This window comes from Mauremys mutica, chromosome 16 (genome assembly GCF_020497125.1).
Source record: "Mauremys mutica isolate MM-2020 ecotype Southern chromosome 16, ASM2049712v1, whole genome shotgun sequence".
In the NCBI taxonomy this organism is placed as follows: domain Eukaryota; kingdom Metazoa; phylum Chordata; order Testudines; family Geoemydidae; genus Mauremys; species Mauremys mutica.
The window spans coordinates 4019803-4038946 of NC_059087.1; the positions used below are offsets into that span (position 1 = coordinate 4019803).

Here is a 19144-nt window from a genome sequence, read left to right on the forward strand (position 1 = left end):
TAAGTCAGACGTTAGTGAATTAATCCTCTCAACACCCCGTGGGGCATTACTCCCATTTTACAGATAGGGAAACTGAGTCACAGAAAAATGACTTCAAGATCAAAGCTAGAATCAGAACTTGGGGAGTTTCTGGTTCCTTCCTCCCTCCATCCCCAATCAGTCCAACAGACTATTCTCTCCCCCTCTTGAGGAGGCAAAAGTATTACTAACATTGCTACTGTATGAGGGGTTTATTCTGGAGTAACATTACCTTCATTCTTCGCCATTAATAAGCAGTGAGTCTCTACTACAGAAGGCTGGCAACAACACAGAGGAAAACTACAGAACAGGATTTGGTACTAAGATGGTGTAGGGAAGAGGCTTTATTCGTGCTCTTCCGTTTCTAATCCAGTGTCTGCCAAGAGGACAGAGACCGGGGTTACACAGTCAGTCTGCAGGATGGATTTTGGACACATTTTTATATATTCAAAACTCCCTGCATAAAGGGCTGTGAGCTATTTGAGATGCACACTGAAAGACCACTTAGTTTCACTGCAGTCTGCAAGGCCCCTTGGATTCTTTGCTGAATTGCTATTTAGGAATTGTACCCAGAGCAAATCCCATCCAATCTCCCTGCACCAGCTATGGAGCAGTGCCCGAAGGGGACTGGAAAAGCCGTCATTCCCAACGCCCGAGTACTGGCCTCTTCTACTCAGAGTGAAAGCACCTGTATTCAGAGCCAAAGAGGAATGGATTGAGACTGAAAAATACATACCCCAAGTCGCTACAGAGTTATCCACACCAGAAGGCTTGCCATGGATGACCTGCTCTCCCCGAAAGGCCCATCTGTTAATTAATTCCAACTCCTCCTCAGGCCACCTGAAAGGCAAGAAAACAGTTAAATGACTACAATCGGGCAACATGCCACAGGAACCAAGGAGTCCACTAGCCATAAAGAGCAGCAGGACTCATGTGAGCAGACTGAAGTGCAGCATATCACTTCAAGGGGACACCTTGCGGGGGAGAGTAAATTAATCCTAGTCCTGCACTAATTAACAGGATGAATTAGTGCTCAGCCCAGTAAAAGCAGCAGTTGGCAGAAAAGGAGCACTGCCATCCAAGGCACCAATCACCTTCGTATCTAAGCCACACACTTAAGTGCATCTGCTTCTAACAATCACAAGATGGAATCCGTATGAACACAGCAACCGCTACTGAGTGTTGGCACCATAAAGGCTGCATGTGAGGAAATATTCTGGAAGATTCCAAGCAGAGCGGTGTGTGTCACAGCTGGGTCTGGTTAAATCGCCACCTAAAACAGTCTAGTACTGCAAGCAAAGGGCTAGATGCCTGGAACACCTGGATCTGACAGACTCCTTCTGTGGTCTTGAACACGACATTAGACTCTAGCCTTCTGTGTCTCCATCATTAAGAATGGGAATAATACTTCCCTTCCTCACTGATACTGTAATTAGATGTCTGATATGCTTCATTGCCAGTAGGCATACACCTCAGTGCCACTTCTCTTCTTCGCTCTTCCTCCAAGGGGGAGAGCCCAGCTGAGAGAGAAGAGCCATCAATGGTTACGAAAAATCATCCTGAGGAACAATCACAGCCCCCAGCAGTTAAGGCTTGGGAAATGAGAAGTAGGAAGCACTATACCTTGTGCTTCCCTGTCTGCCTGCTACATCCACCTGTTGTCTCAACTTAAAATTATAAACTCTGCTTGGCAGAGACCATCTCATAGTTATCTGTTTGTACAGTGCCAGGAACAATGGGGCGATGGCCTAAACACACTCCTGTAATCCATATAGCGTTACTATTTGTACATGGCGTGAGAGACAGGCTGGAGAGGAGAGGAAAATGGCAGTCGTGCACCAGCAAAGACTAGAGTTAACTAGAATGTGCAGAGAAAAAGACCAGCCCTTCAGCAAGGGAGTATTAAAAGCAGGTCAGTATTACAGCAAACTACAATTTCTTTTGAACAATGTTAGTTGTATGATCCATATCCCAAAATGCGTCACAGGATTAAACAGCAATGAGAAAAATCAAGAGACTTTAGTCAAAAGAGGGATAATGAGATGTTTGCCGATGAGATCTCAAGAGGTGGGGAGATACAGGAAAACACTGCCAGCAGCAGGTGGGATCCCAGTATTGGTCCCTTGCTTCAGTATGGTTCACCAACTATTCTCATTGTTATATTGTGCTTCTGCACTATCATGTAATTCCTATTTCGGTCCTTGTACTTTAAAAACCTGTCAAATTCATACTCACTGCACCAAAAGCTAACTTTGAACTGTGCAGACTACAACTGATGCTGAGACATCTGATATTAATATCAGGGTCAATGTGCGCTAGTCTGTTGGAGCAGTCGTTTTGAGTGCATGGGGTGGGTTTGTGGAATTTGCAGAGCATGCAGTACATGTGGTACTATGTATGGATTGTGTGTGTGTGCTAAGTATTTATACAGCAGAGTGGGGTGATGAGGGCTGGAGGGCTCATAATGAGACACAGAACCTCCACCTATAGATTGCTGGTACTGATCCAGAACAGTTGTGTCAGATCAGCGTTTGGTGTATTTGAAATGAGTTGGTGGATCCTGACAGACAGGGGCCTACATCACACAAGCAATTGTCACAGTTGTCAGCATTGTTGTCAGCGACTAGAAAAGAGGCCAAGAACTCAGATGGGTGGGAGGGGGACTGACATACCTTCTCTCCCATAGCATTATGGTAGAGGTACAGTAATGGAGCTAGGGGGAGAAGGTTTTCGTGAATGGCCATTCTCTACTATCTATTGCAGTAGTGCCTAATGCTCTGTGGCTAAACTGATACCCTTGATCCCAGTACTCTGACCCAGCACCAAATTCTCTTAATACCTTCAATTTAAAAAACACAATTCTCAAGGCACATGCAATTTAAGCCTTTTTCTGCTCAGTCACCACTTTATAAAGAGCCATGTTACTGGCATACTGTGTGTCATTAATAAAAACACCCTGTATTGGCTCCCATTGTGTTCCAAATATGAGAGACCAATGCAGTTTGAAATGTTAGATATTAAGGCCTAAAAATCAAACGTCTATAATGGAAATATTAAAATAAATTCCAACTACTGTGGCATCAAGTGTTGCACCATAATGTAAATGGATGCAGCTCTCCAAAAGAGCATGTGTCTGCCCTTCATGCAGAGATCTTCATCTCACTGGGAGGTGTCTGAGCCGGAACAGCTTGAATTTCACACACAGCTCCTTAATTCACTTGCAACTTTTAATATTTGCCCTTGCATTATGCATCTGTGAACAGACTGTACTGTTTGGCAGTGGTGATTAGAATCACAGACCTTTACAAGGGGAGAGAGAGAAAGAAGAGTAGGAATTATACTTCTGTGGAAGGTGAAGCCAACATGTGTAACCTGTGGCTAAAACACAAACAACCCCAGTCCTGACTCATCACTGCTCCATCACAGGGCATTCTTTGGGAGTGATGTTTTCCTCTCCTTCTCCAGAATACTGCACTTCAAGGATACTTTTCATCTGTCACTGTAGCTGACAAGGACACTGCCAAACATCTGGTCTCAAAACACTTCTGGCTGGTATCCTTTAACTGCTAGGGGGCTGTGACTATTCCTCAAACAGGATTATTTTCTTAACCATTGATGGCTCTATCTAATTCTAAACTGGATTCTCCCCCCTCTGATGAAGAGGGAAGAAGAAAAGTGTCACCAAGGTGTATGACTACTGGCATTGAAGCATAATTTACTGGGTAATACAACGCCAGGCCCTGCTGGCAAATGCCTCTTGTTACTCATACAACTTGTAAAGAACAAACTGATACAACTTCCCAAAGAAATCAGAAAGGTTCATTATTGCTCCTCCAGCACCATATGTACACTGAACTCTATGGAGAAATAACCACCTTGTCCCTGTGTGCGCGCAACTCAGGGGATTGGCACGGGCACATACCTGTGCCCATGTAGTGGCTTCAGGGGAGGCTTGTGCACTGGCAATTGCAGGATTGGGTCCTAAGTAGACACAAGGACAGATGGTGGGACCCTGCAGGAGGACTGATGGATTGGGAAGGCAAGGACTATGGAAGGGAGATCATGCAGTTGCTGAGGTTAACTGTTACATGGTCTTATTCTTTACCTGCTCAATCAGGTTCAGGGGAAGATCCAAGTCTACAGACCTCACAGCAGAAGTGTATTTTGATGAGAGGGTGGAAGATGGTGAACAGGGCCATAAAGGAGCTTCCATACAGATAGGACCATATACAGGAATGTGTGTTAAGTTTATATGAGTTCACGTATCTTATTATATTTTTTCCTTGCAATGTTAAGTGAAGACCCTATGAAAGATGACATAGATTCATAGACTCTAGGACTGGAAGGGACCTCGAGAGGTCATCGAGTCCAGTCCCCTGCCCTCATGGCAGGACCAAATACTGTCTAGACCATCCCGGATGGACATTTATCTAACCTACTCTTAAATATCTCCAGAGATGGAGATTCCACAACCTCCCTAGGCAATTTATTCCAGTGTTTAACCACCCTGACAGTTAGGAACTTTTTCCTAATGTCCAGCCTAAACCTCCCATGCTACAGTTTAAGCCCATTGCTTCTTGTTCTATCCTTAGAGGCTAAGGTGAACAAGTTTTCTCCCTCCTCCTGATGACACTTTTAGATACCTGAAAACTGCTATCATGTCCCCTCTCAGTCTTCTCTTTTCCAAACTAAACAAACCCAATTCTTTCAGCCTTCCTTCATAGGTCATATTCTCTAGACCTTTAATCATTCTTGTTGCTCTTCTCTGGACCCTCTCCAATTTCTCCACATCTTTCTTGAAATGCGGTGCCCAGAACTGGACACAATACTTCATCTGTGGCCTGACCAGCCCAGAGTAGAGCGGAAGAATGACTTCTTGTGTCTTGCTCACAACACACCTGTTAATGCATCCCAGAATCACGTTTGCTTTTTTTTTTTTTTTTGCAACAGCATCACACTGTTGACTCATATTTACCTTGTGGTTCACTATAACCCCTAGATCCCTTTCTGCCATACTCCTTCCTAGACAGTCTCTTCCCATTCTGTATGTGTGAAACTGATTGTTCCTTCCTAAGTGGGGCACTTTGCATTTGTCTTTATTAAACTTCATCCTGTTTACCTCAGACCATTTCTCCAATTTGTCCAGATCATTTTGAATTATGACCCTATCCTCCAAAGCAGTTGCAATCCCTCCCAGTTTGGTATCATCTGCAAACTTAATAAGCATACTTTCTATGCCAATATCTAAGTCGTTGATGACGATATTGAACAGAGCCGGTCCCAAAACAGACCCCTGTGGAACCCCACTCGTTATACCTTTCTGGCAGGATTAGGAACCATTAATAACTACTCTCTGAGTATGGTTATCCAGCCAGTTATGCACCCACCTTATAGTAGCCCCTTACAGAAGCTTCACTTACAGTTTGAATGCAAAAGAGTAACTGAAAATTACACTGCATCCAAACTACAAATTACAATTAAGAGGTGCAGATATTTACGCCACGTCCAGTATAGTTTGGAAGATGCATTTTTGCTAGCACAGTATGTTGAATGAACAGATAGAAGTTTGCTGAAAAATATACTGGGGGACTGAGAGATCACATTGCTTGGCTCTGTGTACCTGAATAATCTTGTAAATCATTGCTTCAGACACTAAAGCAGAACGTTTTTAACAAGTAATGTCTTAGAATCACATTTTGTATCCTGACACGTCACTAACTTCAAGCCATCCGCTCAGAGAGACAGGAATATGAAGTTAAGAAACAAGCAACATTCATTTGCTTCTCACTGGAGATTTAGGTAACATTATGCTACCCCAATTCTACACACCCAAGACACACCGGCTTTTCACAGATGCTTTACCTGACTACAGACTTCTCCTCCTCCACTGGGCAGCCAATGGCTCCACATGCAGTCAACAGGGCAGCTGCCAAACAAACAGAATAGGCAGCACTTGAGCCTAGCCCAGCTCCTGTGGGCAGCTCAGACCACACCACTATCTCCACGCTTGGTATCTGTCTGAAACACATTAAAATGCATTGCATAAAATGCCAGTAACATTCTGGAGATCAAAGGCAACAGATGCAAACTAAAATTGCTGTGATCACACCACCAGCACAAGTATATGACAGACATGGGCCTCCTGAACTTTCAGCTAGCACAGCTGAGCAGCTTTACAAATCCATTGTGCTAGAAGAAAGCCTAGCTAAATTGGATCTCTCATTTCCATTGGTTTTTATCCCAGTGCTGGGGGTGATTTATTAATAGAACACCATAAATAGCACTGTAAATATACCCTTAAGATTTGTGTAAATATATTTTTAAAATAAAACATTTTAGGATCCCACATCAGTAACAGTAGGTTTAATGAGCTAGCTAGTGTCTGTACTGTTGCCCTCTTTTGGCTAGAACTGGAACTGCTTAATTGTGTGTAATAGGCTCCCTACTGCTAAAAATGAAGGAGAATTTCCAATAGCTAAAGCGGTAAGGACATGCGTTTTTAGAACAGGCTGATCATAGCTCAACTCCTACTATCACCAAGATGTTCAGAGTGGCTGTGATATGAAGCCCGATGTAGCTAGAGACCTGTACAATGCTTCAATATTTGGTTATTTCACTGCCAAAACTGAGCTCAGGATTGTGTTTCTCTTGCTAAAGCTGAGATCATTAGTACATACAGCCGATCACATTTCTAGAGCCCTTTTAGGAATTTGTAGCGTTGTCAACTGTTGTGTTAGCCACATTTAGAATATTAGCACTATGTCTCAGTTATGACTAATCATGTTTTGGGCATATCCTTGCTGATTTCCACCCATTCAGCACAATTTTGCTATTCCACCTCAGAGTTACTAACAAGGTAAGAGCCTAAGTACACAAAGGAAAGTTTCCCCCCTTTAGTCTCTTATTTTACCTTTAGAGGTCTAATTTCTTGTGAAATTACAGAACAGAAATTTAACAGGAACCATGCACACCTAGGATACTGCATTCATTTCTGAGGATGACTATGTTCTTACCCATATTTAGCTGAAATAGACAGGTACAGATAGAGAAATGCAAGGGTACCAAGGCTCTCAGTGGCTGAAAGTTCAGTAGTGATTCCTGCAAACTCTTTCAGTGCATCCATTTGTTCTGGGCTGGGGGATTTAGATTCATCCAAGCCATCTAGGAAACCAATCAGTGGTGGAATTATACATTTACAAAGAAAGCTTAAAAACCATTGTTTCAAATTAGAATGAGATATTTACAAAAATGGCATGTCCAGTAACACTAAATAGAATAAAAACCGCCACTATGCTTCAGCACACAAACTGATTACTGGTGGGGGAGAAAGGGGAGAGTCAAGAAGAAACCACCAGCTACACTGAAGAACTGCTTCTTTCATGACGCCCACAGCAACATCATAAATGAAACATCAAGAAAGGGCTCTCTCTCTGATTCATCTAGAGCCAAGAACATTAATTTGTGCTAGGTGTGGTACAAGCCATACAAGTCTTACAGTATTGGTGGGTGTGGAGGCAGGTGATTACAGATTTCTACAACAAGTGACTGGTACTGGACGCTTTGGAAGACAGGACACTGAACTAGAGGGACCCTTGGGGTTTGCTGACAAAGCACTTACATGCCAACACTAGAGAGATTTTATTCTGTCCTCTTTTAAATGGTGCATGCTAGAATCATAGTAGTTAAGAGGGAACAAGCTTCTACTGACTCAGATCGCTTGTGGCTCACCCAGCACGTCTGCTGTCTGCGGACCATGAGGATCAGTTAAAACACGGGCTCTGGCAGTGTGAATGCACATAGTAAATCCAGCTGCCTGATTTGGGTGGGGGGGGGGGAAGAGGGAAGCCTAATCAGTTAAATCCACTGTAGCTTCTAGCCACCAGCTGACCAACAACACCCATCAACACACGAGATAGTTGCCAAGCACAAGCAAAGTGCAATAATTGTTTAGGGTGAGATACGTCACATATCTGAGGAGAGGATGAAACCAGGCGTTTCATGATTTTAAAATATATTGGCATGCACTTCCACTGTTCTAACAGCACTTGCCTGAAAATACTGTTAGCAGTGTTCGGAGCCGGACGGTTTCCCAGTTTAAACTGGTTCCAATATTAGGCAAGCATATCAAGACCTTTCCATTATTACTGGGTCTAATTTGAAGGAACGTTCTCAGGTTCAGAGCCACAGCCAAAGCTGCCTGTACACAAAAAAAGTTAGACATGAGTGAGGTGGCAGAGCAACTGTGCAGAACAATGAGAAAGAGGTTCGTGGTCGCCCCTAAATTAAGCATCTTCCGTTGTCCAACTGAGAACGGCAGCCAAGTACTTTACCTTGCCATGCACGACAGCATGCTCCCCATGGAGAATAGCTTTCCCTGGTGCAGACAGTGTCAGGGGCTTGGCCAACATCTCCACTGCTTCTCCTGCAAAGCAAAACAAGGCAACAGGACTTTGAAGACACAGCAGAAGGACTCGTGCTGGGTCGATAGCTCAGCTGCCCAAGTCTCCCGATCGCCATTGGTACCAGGGAGCCAGCAACTCCCCCGCCCACCCCCAGCAGGGCTCAGCCTAACCTGCCCAGCCCCCCATGCCACAGTCGGCCCCCCGCCCCTTTCCCCCGACGCCTCCCTCACACCCTTCCCCCCGGCACGCCCCCCCCCAGCACGTCCCCCCCCACATACACACCCCATCCCCCCGGCACGCCCCCCCCAGCACGTCCCCCCCACACACACGCCCCATCCCCCCCGGCCCCCCTACACACACACATACCCCGGGGACGCCCCCCCACCTTTCCCCAGCTGCGCCCCCTCCCGCCACAGCGGCTCCGCGGGGGCGGGGCCTCAGACAGGGGAGACGCCCGGGCTCCAGCCCGGCACCCACCAGAGACCGAGCTCCCGGCCGCACTAGCCCCGCACCCCTGCCCCACACCTGACGCTAGTAACCACCTCACAGGTTGTATTGCTGCCCCAGGAGCTCCCCGATAGGCCCCTCAGCGCCCAATGGGGACCCAGCGCCTGTCTCACGTGACACGGCCGACCCAATCACTGGGCCTCCCTGGGGAGGCGCGATATCTGTCGGACCAATGGGGAGTCGGCCGGGCCGAGTGGTGCGCGAGTCGGGTGACAGCGCCTGGCGCGGCCACGGGGGCCGAGAGGGGTCAGAGGGAGCGGGAAGCAGGGTCAGCGGTCAGGGCACCGAGGCCGAGGAGGGGCCGCGGCAGCCCCATGTCGGCGGCGCTGGGCCGGGACTGCCGCCGGCTGGCGCTGTGCGGGCCGCTCCGGGCCTGGCTGCGGACCCGGGGCCACAGTCACCAGGGAGAGCCGGGCAGGTGAGCGGGGGGCTGCGCCGAGCCCCCCCCCCCGAGCCTGGGCCGCCCCCTGGGGCTGTGCCGAGCTCCCCCCTCCCGAGCCTGGGCCGCCCCCTGGGGCTGCGCCGAGCTCCCCCCCCCCCGCCCCCCGAGCCTGGGCCGCTCCCTGGGGCTGCGCCGAGCTTCCCCCCGCCCCCCGAGCCTGGGCCGCCCCCTGGGGCTGCGCCGAGCTTCCCCCCGCCCCCCGAGCCTGGGCCGCCCCCTGGGGCTGCGCCGCGCTTCCCCCCCCCGCCCCCCGAGCCTGGGCCGAGCTCCCCCCCCGAGCCTGGGCCGCCCCCTGGGGCTGCGCCGTGCGCCCCCCCCGCCCCCCGAGCCTGGGCCGCCCCCTGGGACTGCGCCGAGCTCCCCTCCCCCCCCCGAGCCTGGGGCGTCCCCTGGGGCTGTGCCGAGCTCCCCCCCCCCCCGAGCCTGGGCCGCCCCCTGGGGCTGCGCCGAGCTCCCCCCCCCCCCCCCCCGCGCCTGGGCCGCCCCCTGGGGCTGCGCCGAGCTCCCCCCCCCCCCCGTGCCTGGGCTCCTCCTGGGGCTGTGCCGAGCTCCCCCCCCGAGCCTGGGCTCCTCCTGGGGCTGCGCCGAGCTTCCCCCCCCCCCAAGCCGCTTCCCCCCAATCCAGATGTAAGGTCGCTCCTGTGTCTGACAAAATATTTCATCTGAAAGGAAAATGCGACACTTCTTAGGATTCCCCCCCCGGCCCGAACTGGTCCGTGATAGTGTGAACTGGGCTGTCCCCACGAGCCGGCCAAAGTAAAATTCGCCCTTTGGCCCCAGTTGTCTTCCCATGGTCTCTGCTAAGAGGAAAGGGGGTGATGGAGGAAGTAATCAGGGCACTGCTTGGAGAGTCTGGTGTTAACAGCAGTGACCAGTGGTGTCCGGTCGTCTCTATAAATCAGAAACACATCAGCTTGCCAACAACTGCATGTTAAAGTGTCATTTCTGTTGAACTCATAACAGTTTCATTTTGTGTCTAGCCTGGAAATCAAACCCAAGACAACCCACGTTCCAAAGATTTACACAAAAACAGGAGACAAAGGTAGTGTCTGGGCTGCACTTAAAACCAAGAGGCTACAATATCCTTAGAGCTGGGTAAAAATATAATAAACAACAAAGGCCCTTACATAGCATTTTATATTCCCAAAACATAGTTCTGAATTAATTTTAATGTACTAGCCAATTTAATTCATGTCAGGTTCTAATGAATGCTTGTCTAATACAGCAGATAAGCCAAGGGGTGCTCTGACATGCTATTTATTTAGAATTGTCAGGTGACTTCCTAGCAATCACCAAGGGGAAAGCTGCTTGGACTGAAATTAAATGGTTGTTTTCCTGTTCCATGTGCCCTCTTAGTGCCTAACACTATTTGAGTTTAAGAAATCTTGACTCTACAGCTTCAGTGAATCTTTGTCCTGTCCTGTGCACGCTGGGCTGTTCCTACTTGCAAGGGGAGGGGAGGAGGTTACGGTGTCTGTCTTAAAGTAACAGAGGCCCATGCGTTAGTTGGAGAAAGTTTTTGGCATGTTGCTTTGTTGGTCTGACACACCATCACCACACAGGAAGAAACTGATGTTGGGTGGGAGTCCATCACTGGTTGTGTCACAGAAGCAATCAGCTGACACCTGTTCAGTGGTGGAGGCCCTTGAGATTTAGGGTCTTATAAATCTAAGGCTACTGCTACCCAGGTGTCAACCTAGCATAGATTGCAGTGAGTTTTCATATTTTAAAATTTTCAGCTTTGTCTGTTCCAATCCCTTTTCCTCTTGTTGCTATTGATTGTTTTTAAAGGGTTTTCCAGCACATACACTGGGGAGAGGCGATCTAAAGATGATCAGGTCTTTGAAGCTTTGGGAACAACAGATGAATTGAGTTCTGCTATTGGGTAACAAAACTGTGAATTCTATCATCTTTGATTTTTGTTTACTGTGGTATTGCTAAAGCTCCACCTTATATGAAGACAGTGCCAAAAAGCCTGTCATCTTTACTTACCTTGATAAGCTGATACCTGACAGCCATGAACACTGCAGACATAGAATAGGCCTACAAGCCTATCTAGTGATGTAAAGATGCAGCAGAGCTTGAGAATTGTGTTCTGATGGGAGTGTGCCCGCTGTTTATTCTTGGTGTTATTTGGGGGGGTTGTTTTCTTTGTAAAGAAAGGGCGAAGGTGGAAATTTTGTCAGCCGGTGGGGAAAGTTGTAAATACATCCTGAGCCACATTCACTGGAGAGCTACTCTGGCAACTGAACTAGCCAGGAGCATTTAATGTCCATTTAATTGTTTTGTAAGAAAAAAGTGTGCCCAGCCATAGCATTCATTCAGTCTGATCTCTTTCTTTGAAGAAGAGAATTTGTTTCTTGATCAATAAAAACTTGCTAGTGCATCAGCTGTGTCCATACTCCGCAGTTCCTGAGTATAGGAAGAAACGTACTGCATTTGTACCTCTGATTTATATGGACACAACTCAGAAAGCAATGGATGGTCATGCAGATATGCTTTTGAATTGGTGTTTTCTTTGTAGGTGTTGGGAGTCCTACTTTGTTCCATGTTGCAAGGCAATGCTCCTTGTGAACCTGTGCATGTAATGCTGAGTGTACAATGAGCCATAAATAGAAGACATATGTACCAAACAAGTCTCCTCTGTCCTAGAGCTAACTCTCTGCTTCATCTAGGGTTGCTAGTGAATTAAGCCAGGAAAGTGGCCACACATTTGTCGAACAACTTCACAAAGTGAGTAGTAACTACATGCTAAACATGACCACTACATCTGTATTATTAGAACGCTGAGTTCTTAAACGCTTGGTTTAAAATTTTAAAGCCACCTAGGAGATTTAGGCTTGTAGGTCCCATTGCAGTCGGTGGGAATTCTGCATAAATCCTTTAGGCAGACTTGAAAATCTCTTGGTTGCCTGAACAAGATGCTTCTTTCTATCTATACTGAAAGGGAAACTGTGTGTGTGTGTGTGTGTGTGTACACACGCACTTGTGATGGTTCATATTCATTATTATGCATAATCTTAGGCACAGATTAAGCCTTGTTGTTATGCATTCTCAAATTGAAACCAAGAGAACACAAATACTAAGCCAAGCTGCCTGAGGTAAAAAGGACTGTGTATCACAGTGGAAAACAGCTCACACTGAGGGTACATTTGGTATTTACTAATTAGCTTCACACTGCAGAAGTGGTCAATGTCACCGGATTGCTCTGAAAATAGGGTGGCCAGCTGTCCTGATTTTAAAGGGACAGTCCTGATTTTTGAGTCTTTTTCTGATATAGGCCCCTATTACCCCCCAGTCCCAGTTGATTTTTCACACTTGGTGTCTGGTCACCCTATCTGAGAATCCCTACCACACTCCCTCTAGAATGTCTTATTGGAGTGTCAAATGTCATCTCTGCAAGTGTAATTTCATTGTCTATGCTTTGACTGTAATGCATACTTTCATCCCTAGATCCAGTGTATGCTGCAGGACGTTGGCTCCAACATTGCAACTCCTCTCTCCTCAGCCAGGGAGGCTCACTTAAGTAATCCTCAAATCATTTTACTTAAGTTAACAACTCTGTATTTTTTTTAAAAATGCCCTCATTGTAGGTCAGGTTGTTTATTTAGCGATACCACTTGTGCACTTCTGTTAGCGTTTGCTGTAGAAGATGGAAGCTGTGGGAGACAGATGTAAATTTTTTCACTTCTCTAAGGAGTTCTTAGTATGACAAATGTAAAATGCAAGATCCATCGGGTGGATTGATTTATTTTTGTATTATTTTAGTTGTTTCCTCTTTCCCTCTGTAGAACGAACATCCTTTAGTGAAAAGCCAGTGCTGGAGCTGGAGCAGTGGATTGATAAATACTCAGACCAACTTCCACCTCTCACTGCTTTCATTTTGCCTGTAGGTATCAGCTCATACTTTTTACTGAACTGAAACTCTTTGCTAGGTATTTGATTGAAGACTTAATCAGAAACCCACTCTCAGTTAATTGATATTAAACATTGGGTAGTTCTTGAGGTCGGTCCACCACATGCTGTTCTCTTCTACTGTTTGTACAAATACAGGAAGGCTGTAGCGGTGGAAGAGATTGAGCTAACCCTCCTCTGTCTCCATCTGCAATTGTATTTAAATGTCCATCAGAAATGTCCCATTCAGATGGATATTATAGCTTCTGTAAGTGTCTAATAAACGTATGACATTTTACACAAAATAAAGGCCTAAGTTCTGATCAGCTGGGTGGCTGTATGCAGCTTCTGGTACAAGGCACTTACATGTTTTTAATCTTGTTTCAGTCAGGAGGTAAAAGTAGTGCTGCTCTTCATTTCTCCAGAGCAGTCTGCCGAAGAGCAGAGAGGTGGTAAGTATAAGAATAAGGCTGAGGGAAAAGGCCATCTGAGCCCAGGTAGTTTGCGGCAGCTTCTGAGCCATTTAAAACAGTATCTGATGCAATTGATCTTAAGGCAAATGCTGTTAGAATTGCAGCAAAACTTGAGATAAAGATTTGTTTAATTAAAGAGCAATCACAGTAAAAGAGCTGGCTTCAGCCTTCAGAATCAGCTGTACAGGATCCTGTGGGAGCAACAGGCAAGGTCTTTCCAAGGAGTAAAAGTGCATCCTTGTAGTTGCTTAGCTTTAGAATTTGTTTTATAAACTAGCATATACAAACTTTTATAACTGAACAACATTATCTCAGCAGCAAAAAAAAAACAACAAGTATCTTATGGCCTCTTGTTAAAAAGCAATTAGTATAAAACATGCATATCAACATAAGACTTGTACCAAGCCAAAAGAGTGAGTCCAGTACTGTAGGGGATAATGAGCTTAGCAGTGTACAGTCACTGGTAATAATTATTCTTATAAGCTGCTGCCATCAATACTGATGCTTTTTCACATAACAGGTTCTCTCTCTCTCCTACATTCTACACAGAAGCAGAATCTGTGCTTAAGCATTGTTTTTCATTAATTGGTTAAAGCATGTAGCAATTCCTGGATTTTATGATCAGTTAATTTTTAGACTATAATTCCAGTACAGAAGGGATTAAACTGGAAATGAATACTGAGGCTGTACTGTGACCACTCAAGGTTTGAGCATCTCAAAGACACATCTATTATTAAACTGTGTATTCAGAGTAATAGATTAAACATAACATGAAATTGTTTTTCACTCTCCTTTTTAGTGTTGTTCCTTTAATACAAGCAGGAGAGGCAGATGCAAACGTGGCCAAATACTTGAACAGGTAAAACAGATTCTAACATTCTTAGTTGCCATAAAGGCTTCAGAGACTGTACATTGTGGTTTCCTTTAGTATTCAAAGGGAGAACAGCAGGGGTATCCCTAGAGAAGCTCTCACTTCAGGATAAGATTTTAGCTTGTCTATGTTTTAACTTGGCTCCTGCAGGAACAATTATTTGATTCTCTTCTTGAATGCCATTTTGGGGAGCATTTCTGTTTTCTCTATCTCCTGTTGCTTTGTTTTACTTGCAGCTCCCAGTGCTGTAATTCAGTACACTGTTTTTTATAGATAGATGTAGCGCTCAATACAATATCTGATGATAAATGTACATTTCTTAACTACTTTCTCTCCTTGCTTTCCAGACTTAGTGATTTTCTCTTCATTTTGGCACGTTATGCTGCAATGAAGGAAGGGAAGGAAGAGAAAATATATACAAAAAGTGAACCATAAATTGGAGATGAGACTATACCTTTCTAAATCATGAAAAGCTAAATCCAGCCAAGTTTTCGTTCTGCAGGCAAGGTGGAGAGGAGAGAATGAGCATGAATTCAAAGTGTGAATTGCCACCAATTCCCTACAATAAAATCATTCAGGAACTTGTTTATAACACTGTAGAAAACATGCAGCCCTTCTGTAAAACTCACCACCTCTGAGATAGCATCCAGATCTAAGTGTCAGATTCTGAATTGGTTTTGAAACTGCTTCACAATGTGTTTGACTCAGGCTGGAGTGTGAGCTAGGAGGCTTCAAAAGCTTCAGAAAAACAATACCATCTTTACAAATACAGTTTAATGCTCAGAGCACTGGCAGCTGTGATTGAAAGATCTCTGATGAAAGGAAGAGGAAAAAAAGCATTTAGCTGCTTGTAAAGGTGTAGAGTACTAAACACAAACAGAGTGCGCTCAGATTCAGGAGCCCAGTCCAGAAGCTCTGAAAAATAAATGTGATTTACTTACACCAAAGGGCTTTAACCTGTCTCACTTTACTACCAAACCCTGCCTGCTTTTCCCTTTTAAGTTGCCTTCAATCCATCAGTACTGGCTGGAGCTGGAGCAAGCACTTTAGCTTTACAGGAAAGTGCTAAGAACTGTCTGGGCACTCTTTGCCTGACCTAATACATCTGTGACGAATCACTTGCTTCTGACAACTCCAGGACATCCCCAATCATGAATGGGTTTGGGCAAGGAAAAGGGCTTAAACAGAACTAAGAGCCAAGTCCTGCATTCAAATGTAGGCAAGACTAGCTGTGTAGTCAGGCTGAGTCTTACCTTACCGGAGCTGGCAGGATGACATCCAACCACAGACAGCTTATTCCCAGCTAGGCCCCACTCCCGCAAACATATGTGCACATAGTCAACTTACTACCATGAGCAGCCCCACTGATTCCAGTAGTAAAGTTAAGCACATGTTAAGTATTTTCAGGATGGGGGCCTAAAAGCTTTGGCAGTGTGAACTAAAGAGCACACGGTGCTTACACATAAAGGCAGAAGTTCCTTGGAAAAGAAGCCTGCTCGGGGTGTTTAAATAGATTTATTTTACCTCTCATCTAAAAGACACCCTAGTCTGCTGTGGCATTTTTAACTGAGCATTCCTTTACCTGGAAACATTCTCAAAGACTGTGGCATAATTTCCCTTTTACCTGAGTTCAGTGAGATGTTTACAAATGAAGTGAGAAAAGGAATCACCTAAGCCCCTGATAAAAAAGCCTGAAGCATCTTCAGGTGAACTAAAGAAGCCAGCTAACTGAACTGCCAGGTTCTCAGAATAGCTGTGTCAGAAATCTTTTCCAGCTGGGATGGTGCCTTGAAGACTAGGAAAACAGCCTGTTAACTGAACACAGCACAATACAGCTAATTAATGGGTAAACACCTTGATAAACATGTTTTATGAAACTGGGTGTCCATTCAGGGTTTTACATGCAATTCCAACCCTCCTACTGCAGGGATGTGATTTGGAAGAGCATTTCTTGAAGGGCACAGACATCCAAGGTTGATACCAAGTTACAAACAAAAGACTTCAAAAATCTTCATCTGTAAAGAAAACATCTACTCTCCGTAGGATGATTGTGCTATACAAAAAGCTCAAGGAATTGAATAGTTATAATTGCCCCAGCTCTGTGGGAGTGGATTTGTCCTTAAGTCAGGCCACTTTTACAGTTCAGTATTTAATTGGAAACAACCTTAAACTGTGTTTAAAAAAAAAAAAAGTCTTGCATTTGTGTTAACTTTTTAATCAGAGCAGGGTCAAGATGAAGAATACCCATCAACTAATGTAGTGCTGGGTCATTATTCAACTTTTTCTTCTTTAACTGATATTTCATAGCTATGGTTAATGCACATTTTTCACAGAGTAATTTTCTAAACCTTAGCCTGCAACACATCCTGATGACAAACGCTCGTCCCTTAGATCGTACGTTCAGCTGCAATGTCATATCAGGCATTTTCTCAATGCCTACTTCAGGCAGGCCATTGAGTTTTATGATAGCTCTGTCTCAGTGATCACTGGTGAACCTTTAAGAATCCAGAGGCTTTTCAAGTTTAATTGAATAAAATTCCTTGAATACTAAATTCTTTATGAATGCTACATAAATCAACTCCAGGATGGATTTATGGCATTTCCCCCAGCTGGGGAAAGAGTCTGTCTCCAGCATCTCTAGACCAAAGCTAGCATTTTGATTGCAGAGAGAAATGACTATAGCTTTTACAGATTAACAAGAGGTGCAGATTACCTGTATTAGTGCCAAGTCAAATAACTTCTATGTTTTCACCTCTTAACATATTCCGCATAAGTTGTTTTTATACAGGTGGAGCAGAGGGAGCCTGCTGTCTGCGCCAAGCCCTGTTATTTAAATATAAGTGCCCCTGATTAGCCTATACCTGAATTTAGTGCTGTATGCACAAGTCAGACTCCTTGGGGAAGGACCGGCTGAGAGCCACACTAGCTTCCAAATCTTTGTTTAGGGGACAGCAGCTGGGTGAATAGCATACCTGGCAAGGTGTATTATTCCCCCAACCCCCAAAGACATTTGGGTGATTAAGGGCTCTGGTCAGTGCCCCATGGCTGAAGTAGGTAATTACAATTGCTGGAAGCCACTGCTGTTTATCTAAAAGATCCAACAGTCCAAGGACCTGATCCAGTGCCCACTGAAAGCAGTGGAAGGATTGATGGGCTTTTGATCAAGCCCTCTGAATGGCTTTATCCATGCATGATGCTCCCCCTGCCCCCCTCTCCCTCCACTACAGGGCTGGACCCACTCTGCCATGCATGTTATCAGTAGGGGTGAGCCAAGAGCATCAACTCCCAGCAGGGTGAGTTGATAGGAGGGTCTTTGCACTTACCTCAAGCAGGGACAACCTCCAGCTTGGGTGAGTTGGCATCTCCTAAGCAGTCATGGAGGAGCAGACACTAAAAGAATGGAGGCTAAACAAGGGCCAGTTCTGTGCGGAATGGATTTAGCACATTAAAAAGGAAATGGAAGGGTTTCAAAGCCACTACTCCATGACTTAGGTTAAGATGATTTTCAAAGCCCTCTGTCCCCACCCAGCCCATACCCAGATGGGAGGCAGGCTCATTTCCTACACCTCATTAATGTGATAAGAGTAAGGGGGAGGAGAGCAGATGCTTGGCCCACACTGACTGTTTGCAGAGCCCAGATGCACTTTTGCCTAGCAGGGTTTCTTTCTTTATGATTACCTTGGAACTGTCAGTGCAGACATACGTTGCTAAGAATCGTTTATTCTTGTTTGTCAAATTTATGGCTTCTTTGTGCTGCCATACTGACAAAACTAGAAGGCCTGCCCCCAAAATCTCTTGCTGCATGACTGGATCAGACGCTTGTACATCTGTTAACGCTGTAGGAGCTGTAAAATTAAATAAGTTGAACTATAACTCAACTGCTTCTATTACCTCCACAAGGTGTAAGCAGCAAAGCCGACTGCTGCTCTTGCAGAAATAACACAAAACATTCATTTTGCCAAGTCATGTGTAAGTTTATCCAAGTCACTGTTCCCTCTGAGACGTGCAGAGCGGGAAGAGAAGTGTGCTACCACAGATCTGAGCCCCACCTGCATCCAAAACAAGCCTCTCAAGTCTCACCGTAACGGTGAGCTCTGGACAAGCAGAGTGAGTTCCTTACGTGGAATCATCCTTTGCTGCTGGGATCCTGTGTACGTCCCTGCTCCTGGGGCATGAGTCTTGTGGTGCCTGGTACCAACAGTGCTCCAAAGACAGGGTAGTCTTGCCATTGGGAGCAACACCCCACTCAGCCAAATGAAAGTAAAACTAAATGCACCTTCATCCCAACATGCTTCCAACAAAGGAACACACACTACCAGCAGCAACCTGGTGGGAAGAGATCCACCTACATGCATAGCACCTCACACGGCCTGGCTTAGCATAGGCTCCCAGAGCAGCAGCTAGAGTTGCAAGACTAGCACTCAGGCCAGTGAGCAAGGGCTCAGGCCACCCACCTACGCAATGTTTTATTGTCCAGGCAAAGAAAAGCCACAACCTAGCATGGAAGGACGCACAACCCCGTGTGGAGTCTTTGTTC

At 45.6% G+C, this 19144-nt stretch overlaps 2 protein-coding genes across 6 annotated transcripts in view; one reads left to right on the top strand and one right to left on the bottom strand.

Annotated features, from left to right (window-relative positions):
- The window catches only part of MVK (mevalonate kinase), a 31587-nt gene extending 22588 nt beyond the window's left edge, over window positions 1-8999 (bottom strand). For 2 of the 5 annotated variants that reach the window (XM_044989771.1, XM_044989766.1), the window contains exons 1-6: window positions 8898-8955; window positions 8349-8440; window positions 8068-8215; window positions 7032-7179; window positions 5881-6036; window positions 755-858 (exon numbers count right to left, since the gene is read on the bottom strand). In XM_044989771.1, coding sequence (XP_044845706.1) covers window positions 755-858; window positions 5881-6036; window positions 7032-7179; window positions 8068-8215; window positions 8349-8426 — 634 coding nt within the window. In that variant the 5' untranslated portion in view covers window positions 8427-8440; window positions 8898-8955. Of the gene's footprint in view, window positions 1-754; window positions 859-5880; window positions 6037-7031; window positions 7180-8067; window positions 8216-8348; window positions 8441-8805 lie in introns of all 5 variants that reach the window. The other 3 variants (XM_044989770.1, XM_044989767.1, XM_044989768.1) reach the window with 3 other exon arrangements.
- A 144-nt stretch (window positions 9000-9143) lies between these two features.
- MMAB (metabolism of cobalamin associated B) lies at window positions 9144-15554 on the top strand. Its single transcript, XM_044989772.1, has 9 exons — window positions 9144-9345; window positions 10350-10411; window positions 11161-11254; window positions 12045-12102; window positions 12823-12895; window positions 13161-13258; window positions 13651-13715; window positions 14536-14595; window positions 14955-15554. Exons 1-9 carry the CDS (start codon window positions 9242-9244, stop codon window positions 15040-15042), a joined length of 702 nt encoding a protein of 233 aa, XP_044845707.1. The 5' UTR covers window positions 9144-9241; the 3' UTR covers window positions 15043-15554.
- Window positions 15555-19144: the final 3590 nt, after the last annotated feature.